Source organism: Sardina pilchardus, chromosome 18, assembly GCF_963854185.1.
Source record: "Sardina pilchardus chromosome 18, fSarPil1.1, whole genome shotgun sequence".
Classification (NCBI taxonomy): domain Eukaryota; kingdom Metazoa; phylum Chordata; class Actinopteri; order Clupeiformes; family Clupeidae; genus Sardina; species Sardina pilchardus.
The window spans coordinates 7,451,330-7,461,329 of record NC_085011.1 but is presented as its reverse complement, the minus strand read 5'-3'; the positions used below and the strand labels follow the sequence as shown (position 1 = coordinate 7,461,329).

At 46.6% G+C, this 10,000-nt stretch overlaps 1 protein-coding gene across 2 annotated transcripts in view; it reads left to right on the top strand.

Moving 5' to 3' along the window:
- Positions 1-9,358, top strand: part of bmpr1aa (bone morphogenetic protein receptor, type IAa) — a 34,186-nt gene extending 24,828 nt beyond the window's left edge. For both annotated transcript variants that reach the window (XM_062519308.1, XM_062519309.1), the window contains exons 5-13: positions 1-63; positions 458-557; positions 1,226-1,310; positions 2,061-2,199; positions 2,358-2,550; positions 3,247-3,544; positions 4,332-4,507; positions 5,132-5,262; positions 6,037-9,358. The exon at positions 1-63 is cut by the window's left edge and continues 40 nt beyond it. In XM_062519308.1, coding sequence (XP_062375292.1) covers positions 1-63; positions 458-557; positions 1,226-1,310; positions 2,061-2,199; positions 2,358-2,550; positions 3,247-3,544; positions 4,332-4,507; positions 5,132-5,262; positions 6,037-6,162 — 1,311 coding nt within the window. In that variant the 3' untranslated portion in view covers positions 6,163-9,358. The remainder of the gene's footprint in view (positions 64-457; positions 558-1,225; positions 1,311-2,060; positions 2,200-2,357; positions 2,551-3,246; positions 3,545-4,331; positions 4,508-5,131; positions 5,263-6,036) is intronic.
- The last annotated feature ends 642 nt before the right edge of the window (positions 9,359-10,000 follow it).

Below are 10,000 nucleotides of genomic sequence, written 5' to 3'. Positions count from 1 at the left end.
CACGGCGACGTGTTCCTGACCTCGGGCTGCATGAAGTTCGAGGGCTCCCGCTTCCAGTGCAAGGTGAGCAGCGCAACGCAGCGCAGCGCTAACCCGCCGCTAACCCAGCAGGCGTCCAACGCTAACCCAGCGCCCAGCAGGCGTCCAGCAGCCTCCCCACCAGGGCCTCGCGGAGTTCAAACGCCCGCTCTCTGTGCCAAACAGCCTGCAACTGGAACTGGGCCTCGGAAATGACTGGAAATGAAATGCTGCTGAATCAATATGTGTGTTTCTAATGAAATGGAGTCAGTCTCCCCAGCTTGTTTGTGTGAACCACCGGGGAGCGCACGCGCACACACACACACACACACACACACACACACACACACACACACACCCACACACACACACTCACACACACTCACTCGCCCCCCTCCCCTATGCTTGCACCTCTAACATTAACTCTCCGGCTTCTCAGGACACTCCCAGGGTGCAGACAAGGAGGACCATTGAGTGCTGCCAGAAAGACTTCTGTAACAGAGACCTCCAGCCCACCCTCCCCCCTCCGCCAGACCCAGGTAACGCACCGCACCTCACCGCACCGCACCGCACCGCTACGCCTCACAGCTCCGCCACGGCCCAGGCCAGAGCACCGGACAAAGGCACCGGGAGGCCTCCGGCTCCCTGCGGAGGTGTATATGAAACACCCCCTGGCCTGGCCTGGCCTGGTCTCAGGGAGATCTTGTGCTGTTTGGGGAGAGGATAATATAGCTCCTCGGAGGAAATTGCGGTGCAGCTTTGCATTCTGATCATTTTTCTTTTATGTGTGTAATTGAAAACGTGTGTGTGTGTGTGTGTGTGTGTGTGTGTGTGCGTGTGTGTGTGTGTGTGTGTGCGTGTGTGTGTGTTGCTGGACTGAGTTAAAATACCTTTGAAGCAAATAGCCAAATACTGCTCTGTGTCAGCAATCAGGCAGGCTGCATGTTTGGGGAAGGCGGTGCCATCTCCATCCTTAACATGCATAGCCTATTTATTTATAGGTGAAACAACAGCTTCTTTGTGAATATTTGGATGCTGTGTTGTTTTAATTAGTATTGGTCATTCCAAATAAAATAATCAAAATGTCTGTGTGTGTGTGTGTGTAGGCCACTCCGTGTGTAGTATCACTCTTCCTGTTCTGGTGTGTGTCTCAAAGGCTGATCTTGTGTTCTGTGTTCTGAAGTGTGTCATTTGTGTGGTCTGGCAGAGAACCCTCACTGGCTGGCCTTCCTGATCTCCATGACGGTCTGCTGCTGCACCCTCATCTGTATCACAGTGGTGTGTTACTACAGGTAAGCACAGCCATAACTATCCCTCACTCACACACACACACACACACACACACACACACACACACAAACACACACACACACACACACACACACACACACACACACCACACCAGATACCACTAGTTTGCAGTTCTTTCTTTGGTTCTTAGTGGACCGCTCAAAGGGCTGCCTTTGAGTTTGTTGGATTGTTTTGGTTTTGTGACCAAATTGCTGCACCCATGCATGATGTTTGGCAGTGAAGGAGTAGGTATAGGCTTACTTCCTTTGACGTTTTAAACATATTATCCTGCTTATTAGGTTTTAATGTGCTGGGCGCAAGAATTCCATTAGAGTGTTCTGGAATTCACATTTAAATGCACAGTAGTGATAAGGGCAGCTCATTATTCAACCGAGTCAGGCAAGCATAGAACTTACCCAAGCCACATAGCTACAGGTGTGTGAGCTGTTTTCCTCTCATAATTACGCTTTCATGCACTGTGAAAGCTAGGAAGCCATTCCTGACCTATATTTTAGAGCACCAGTAGCCCGCAGGTCGTGTGTTATCATGTCGGCGCTTTACATATCGTTGCCGTGTTCATCCAATATACTTCACTTTATGGAGCCTCTCTGGAGCAAAGTCTACGTGTTTTGTGGTGTCTGTCTGTGATGTCGGTCACACCCCAAACAAAGCATGGGGAAAAGCCACTATCTAACCCAAACGCCTTTCATTTTCCCCGTGTGTGTGTGCATGTCTGTGTGTGTGTGTGTCAGGTACAAGTGGCAGACCGAACGCCAGAGATACCACCGGGACATGGAGCAGGATGATGCCTTCATCCCAGTGGGAGACTCTCTCAAAGACCTTATCAACCAGTCACAGACCTCTGGCAGTGGCTCTGGGCTCCCTCTGCTGGTGAGTGGCTGGAACTACACACATACACAGAGACAAACTCACACATACACACACTCTCATACGCTCAGGCAGAATGAGAAGGGCTGGACCTGTGACCCTGGGGTGTTTGTCTTTAGGACTATTTAAGTTAGTGAGATTTATGTTTTCTCTGACTGCAGGTTCAGCGCACCATCGCCAAGCAAATCCAGACGGTGCGTCTGATCGGGAAGGGCCGCTACGGGGAGGTGTGGCTGGGACGCTGGCGGGGAGAGAAGGTGGCGGTCAAGGTCTTCTTCACCCGCGAGGAGGCCAGCTGGTTCCGAGAGACCGAGATCTACCAGACTGTTCTCATGAGGCACGAGAACATACTGGGTACGGCGTTTTTAACTTGCCAGCAGCACCATGTGACTTACTCCCTCACTTATGCATATACTGTATACATCTACTCAGCCTGACACAGCCGCTTGCACCTCAAGTGACACCAGACGAAATGCAAATTCCCTTTGTTTGTTTGGGATTGGAATTGATAGTTTGGAAGATATAATAATAATAATACGTAAGGGATAATCAACGACGCGCCGTGCGTTTATAGGAAAATAATGCACGTTCGAAGTGGTAATAAGGACCCGACGCCGCAGGCGGAGGGGACTTTACACTTCGATAAGTGCATTATTTTCCTATAAACGCACAGGGCGCGGAGTTGATTATCCCGCTTATACCACTGCTACTATCACTTTCGTTTATATTGCCGCTGTCTTAGATGCAACGTTGTTGTTTTTACCGTTACATTGACATTGGCGAATTAATATTCAAGTGTAATAAGCCCAAAAGTAGGGAACTACTTCATAGCCGTGCGGTATATAGAAAAATAATGCACGTTCCAAACAGCGCATCACAATAGGACATTTGACCAAGCAGTGGTATAAAAGACTGTATGTGTACTTAAGTTGATGTTGAATCAGTTTTCAATTCTTTCCCACCTCTCTGATCTCTTCTCACCCCTTTTCTCTCCTCTCCTCCATCTTCCTCTACGCTCCCGTCCCCCCTCCCTCTCTCGCGCTCTCTCAGGCTTCATCGCGGCTGACATCAACGGCACGGGCGCCTCCACGCAGCTGTACCTGATCACGGACTACCACGAGAACGGCTCGCTGGGCGACTACCTCAAGTTCACCACGCTGGACACGGCGGCGCTGCTGCGGCTGGCCTACTCGGCCGCCTGCGGCCTGTGCCACCTGCACACCGAGATCTACGGCACGCAGGGCAAGCCGGCCATCGCCCACCGCGACCTCAAGAGCAAGAACATCCTCATCAAGAAGAACGGCACCTGCTGCATCGCCGACCTCGGCCTGGCCGTCAAGTTCAATAGGTGAGAACGGACACACCCCTACCCACCAACACACAAGCACGCACGCACGTACGCACGCACGCACGCACGCACGCACGCACGCACGCACGCACGCACGCACGCACGCACGCACGCGAATAGCCCGGGCTACTTTGGACTGTCTTTAGACTCTGAATAAACAAACGACAATTCCGACTGCAAGATCCCAAATTGAAACGAGCGATAATGGTCCCAAATTTCAGAATGCCACATGTGCAAAGCATAACCAGCTGCAGACAATGGGTGGCAGACCGAGCGTGATGTCACTAAATAGCGACCAGAAGCTGTTTTTTTAGTCACATCGTCGCACATTTCATATGATGATGCATCACTCAATGGGTTGTCTTCTCTATCAAGTTATTCAATAGGCTAAACATAAAGCCTTGACTCAAAACAGCTGATATTTAAGCATGACTGCCTGTGATTTTGATCTGTAAAAATGTTCACATGCAGCCATGCTTTAAATTCTGCTCACCGCACAGTTTTTATATTATAATATAATATTCAGTATTCATTATTTCATGCCTAGATAGAATGATGGTTTTCCCTATCATCCTATTTGTGAAGCAGGCCAGCCTTCGGCAATGTAATTGGGCTACAGGTTTGGCATGTTTGAACGGGCACTGCACTAGTTGTACTTAAAAGATAATAAGATAAGATAAGAGACGTGTCTTTAGAATCTCAGTAAAGCTCAGTGTAGTGTATTATGCCCTATGGCAGCTGTTGATGTGCCAGTCATGTCATGATGTGTTCTGTGCCCCTGCCCCAGTGACACCAATGAGGTGGACGTCCCCCTGAACACGCGCGTGGGCACGCGGCGATACATGGCGCCCGAGGTCTTGAACGAGACCTTGAACAAGAACCACTTCCTGGCGTACATCATGGCCGACATCTACAGCTACGGCTTGGTGGTGTGGGAGATGGCACGGCGCTGTGTCACCGGAGGTACAGTACACCTGGCCTGAAGAGCTCTTTAGTGGCACGACCGCACTAGTTATTGGTACATACTCCCAACGTCATTAGCAGCACGGCCGCACTAGTTATTGTAGCATACTACTAAACCGCTTTAGCAGCGCGGCCGCACTAGTTATTGTAGCATACTACTAAACATCTTTAGCAGCACGGCCACACTAGTTATTGTAGCATACTACTAAACGGCTTTAGCAGCACGGCCGCACTAGTTAATGTAGCATTCTACTAAACGGCTTTAGCAGCGCGGCCGCACTAGTTATTGTAGCACACCGCTTACTTAACGTCTTTAGTGGCACAGGGGGATGTTACTGTGGGTTTACGGATGTTTGTGATTTGTGAAGTGATGAAAGTTAGCAAATTAATATTTAGATGTTTAGATATAGATATTTAGATGCATATCTAAGTTCTACACATTAGATAGAAACCATGAATGAATTCCCCCTTAATTTGGAAGCACTGGTGTTCTCATGATGCCTTTTACTTAGATTCTAGATATCAGATAAAATATAAATCATTCCAATTGTTGGACATTAATGAATGCCTCCTTTAGTTCTCAGTTGTGGAGATATTCTGATGGTTTCTTTGAATGTCCCTCAGGAATAGCTGAGGAGTACCAGCTGCCATACTACGAGATGGTGCCGTCAGACCCGTCCTACGAGGACATGCTGGAGGTGGTGTGTGTCAAAGGCCTGCGGCCGACTGTGTCCAACCGCTGGAACAGCGACGAGGTGAGTGGCACTGCGGGACACTCTTCACACCTCGAGGATTTTCACACTCGCGCGCACAGTGCTGGCTTTATCTTGCCACCTCGATCTTTATCGCCCTCTCTCTCTCTCTCTCTCTCTTTCTCTCTTACTGCCTCTCTCTCTTTCTGTCATTCTCTCCCTTTCTTTTTCTCTCTCACTCTCTCTCTCTATCTCTCTCTCTCTCTCACTCACTCTATCTCTTTTTCTTTCTTTTTCTCTCTCTCCAATCTATCTCTCTTTGTCTCTCTGTCTCGCGCGGTAACCGTGTGACCTTTTTGAAACAGTCCTCACCTGTTCTATTGCACTGGAGGGGAACGCGTACGGAATCCCGGAAACACGTCTTGAGTGTAAATGCCGAGTGGGAGCGCTCTGGTGGAGTGAGGCGCTGTCTGGAGCCGGAGGGGTCAGGAGTTCAGCTCCCTTGGCACAGCGTGTGTGTTTGGTACATGTTCTCCTCCAGGAGGCACTTTGATCAGTGTGAAGCTGTCGGACTTGTTTTTTTTTTTTTTCTTCTTCCTCTCTCAAGTGCATGCCCTCAGAAAAGTGGTTTTGTACATTATTTGGTCAGATTAATCGCTCAAATTAAACTGATGAAAGTGCACTGTGGCAGTTTTGATTGTGGGAAATCGGCACAGTGCGAGTTGTTGCGCCCTTTCACAATTCAACGTGCGGGCGTTAAAGACGTGCTGGGACGAGGAGGGAGTCGTTGAGCCGAAGCCTCATTTCTGTGTCTGTTTTTCCCTCTCTGCGCTGCAGTGCCTGCGAGCCATGCTGAAGCTGATGTCCGAGTGCTGGGCCCCCAACCCCGCCTCGCGGCTCACCATCCTCCGGGTCAAGAAGACCCTCGCCAAGATGGTGGAATCGCAAGACATCAAAATCTGAGCACTCCCAGCCCTCCCAAGTCTTCTCCCATCACTCCCTCTCTCTCCCTCCCACACACTACTTCACTCTCAGGTTCTGGTCAGGAACAGGGGCTTTGAACTTTGAACTCTCAGAGACAATGAATGAAGTGCTCATGCTGACAGGAGATGAGACACACTCACACACACACACACACACACACACACACACACACACACAGATGTGACATGTGTACACTGCTGGTTCGTGTGATGACTGTGACCGAGGACAATGGAAACTATGCCAGCATATGGACGTGGTGTGTGTGCATGTGTGTGTGTGTGTGTGTGTGTGTGTGTGTGTGTGTGTGTGTATCTGTGTGTCCCCATGCTGTGATGATGGCATGTGTGTCTTCGTCTCCACCTGAAACCCTTCTCTGGCCAGAGCAGGAGAGGACCGTCGTCTTCCTCAGTGCTTTCTGTGAAAGCTGGATTCTGTGCAAGGAGAGGAAGGACAAACCTCCACACACACACACTACACCACAAGATGAGAATACGAGACTACACACCGAGACTCAAATGGAAACGAAAAACGAACTAACTTTACTGCCTTAGAGAAATTCCTCGGCCAATCTTTTGTTGTCAATGTTTTTGTTTTATATTTTTTTATTCCTTCCCCTTGCTTCCAGCTCAATCCATTTATGTTTGTGCCGTTTCTGCCTCCTGCCATAACACTACACCAAGGTACTATTCTTAACTCCCGACCTCCTCTGCGTTGTGCTTTTTGAAGGTCATTCTGGTCTAGCAAGTCTGTAGGTTGTGTTGCTATAGTAATGGGACAGGTCATATGAGGCCTTGTCCTGAGGCTGCAGAATGATTGTGGTGCTACTGTGTGACAAGTGTCCGTCTGGTCATTTTGGCTGCTTTTTTTAATTTTTTTTAAACCAGGTCCATGAACACAATAGCAAAGATGGTTCATGCTGTAGCCATGCCGCTGTGCTTCTCTGCTTATCCTCAGCTTACCTTAAGACACCTACCTAATGCACACACACACACAAACACGTGCACACATACGCGCATATACCATTAGTTCACTATACGGAAGTGTCCTGGAGTTCGAGATGCAGCCTTATAGCAATGCATTTGCCATTCAACAGTCCAGCTAGTGTTCTCCCCTTTCACTCAACCTGCCTGGACGCAGGTTCTCAGGAGTCTTACTATGCAAGCATGTTTTTGGGGGAAGGGTCATGACCCCTTTTCCCTCCGAAAACAAACAGCCCTTCCTGGTATGATGTGGCAGCTTCACGGGGAGGTGGCATTGAGGTGCGCCCGTGGCACTTTGTCAAGAGAGGACGAGTGGCAGAGAGCACTAACTGTTTGCCTAGTGCATGGCTTAGATACTGGACTTGACTTCTCATTGGTTGGTTTAAAGCCGCGACGCGTAAAATGGGCAGTGCTCATGAAATGGTACGGAGTGTGTGTATATGAGCTCCTCACTTTCCTGTGATAGTGTGTCGGCTCATGACTGTTTCTCTGCTTACTTTAAAAAGACATACAACAATATGCCAATGTTTTCACGTCCAGCATACCTTTATACTTGTACAAGCTTTAACAGTGTAGCATGCTTCCAGCCAGACATGTCTTAGCCACCATTGCCTTGCCTAGGCCTCTGCAGGTCCAAAGAGTACTTGTTCTTTGCAAAATTTGCTTTTTGTCTGAGCAAGGAGACCCAACAGGCAGTCAGATCCAGCGGAGAGTCCAAGAATTCTGTCAGGCTCCTTGGCTAAGTTGTAGAGCCTTTTTTTTGTTTTGTTTGTTTATTTCCATAGATTCCAGAGATCAAAAGTATGACCAGGCAAAGGCCTGTTCCGGTTGAATTATCAGAAAAATAGGCAAGACAAAAAAGGGTCATGCATTCCATGACACAGTTCTCCAACTGACTCTCTGCAAGTGCGTACGGATTGAGTTGGATTTCGATATGGTCCATAATGTCACAGTGCAATACAATGCTTTCAGTGCTCTGTTTTCAAATATGCTCTCTGGAAGGGACAGCTGTAACTCTGTCGGGCATATCAACTCAGACCTTGTTTGTGGTTTGTCTTCATACCATCGAGTTTATAGGGCTGATGATTTCTGCCTGACACCTACCAGTAGACAGCAACTACAGGAACTAGTGAAAACTCATGCTCGTGCAATATTAACTCAGAAATGACCTCACTCATGTTCACACACTTTGCTTTAAATGTCAGCGCTACCCTATCTTTAGAGTTCACTAACTGATGCTTCCTCCCGAAAAAAAAAAAAAGATTTTTATGCACATATTCTGTAATGTGTTGTCAACAAATATGGCTTTATTTATCAGTGTTGATCTCAATATTGGTACAGGAATCACTCTGAGAAAAACATTAATTTGGGTAACCCTTTGTTTTAACTTGTACATATACAAATGACACAAAAATCAATTCAAGATTAACCTAAATATATTATAACTCTTTACAGAGTGATATTTGAAAGAAAATAATGTTGAAAAATAATGCTTAACACCTGATAAAATACGAGAAGACACAATTACTATACACAATGGCTTTCTCCTCAAACATTGCTCCATTCCGTTGTGTAGCCTTCTGATCTTCCTATGTGTCCCTTTCGCTACAGCTTTGCCAGTACATAGTCAAAGAGTGCATCTTATAGCCAAGTAGATGTAGGGTTTGGAGCTACTCCACTTCCTCTGTGTCTCTAATGTCAGCCTTTAGTCTCCTGAGAAAAGTAGTGCATTGAATGTCCACTATTGTGCATTGTTTCATAATCATGAAGAGTATAGATATGAGGTGACCGGCATGTTTTTTGTGTACGTGTGTGTAAATGCGGAGATATTGAGAGAGAGAGTGTGTGTGTGTGTGTGTGTGTGTGTGTAGGTGCACATGTGTATGTCAAATTCGCACGTCCAAGAACTTGTATTTGTAAAATTTGCAGTTATGGAATAAAGCATAATGTACATATGGTAGATATTTAAATATGCTTCTCCAGAAAACCACAATTAGTCATGTTTTGGTGTAATATTCAAGAAAGTTATCTATATTAACCCCCTAATATGTAATTGCCTTTTTTGTACAGCATCTGGTTGTAAAGGTGCCTTATGAGTTTACTAAAGAAAGCATACTCTGTACAAAGACTGTTCATTGTATCACTTTATAAGTAAATAACATTATTTTAGTACACAACCTTGTGACGCTCCTTTTGATCATTTCTAGTGTGATGCCTGTCTAAGTTTGTCTGCTGCCTCCTAGTGGCAAGGGGAGTTAATTGCACACTGGTGAAAGCTATATTAGGAGTATGCTATTTGTGTCCAGTAATGCAGTCAAATGTCTAAATGGGCGGTTTCTATGGTCAAATGAATAAACGGTGACACTCTACAGTATAGACCTCCTGAAGTTCGCCTACAAAAAGCTGCCATCTTGCCCATAGAAGGAGACCCAGGCAGGTACCATCTTGGCAGCTTTGGGGCCTTTTTGTTGCTGAAAGAATAAACAGTGACTCCCTTCAGCAGTCTAATTAAGGATTAGCAGTGGGGTAGCGATTGGTCTTTTGTCCAAACAGAATTTGATCAATTATTTGACCGGACCTGACTCTTGCTTAGTCTCGTACAAATAAAAAAATACATTAAATAAAAATCTATTTCTGAGACTACTTCTGAGATGAAGTATATCTGATCTTTTCAGCCTAGGCTATACATACAGCCACTTAAATAAAAAAAATCTTTTCCATAAATTAAGTTACTAAAAACAATTTGTACATCCCACTTTCAAAAGCGCATTTATGCTATTCAGTTTTAAACCACATCAACAACACTTACTCTCATTTGAAATTAGGCAATGTTTGTA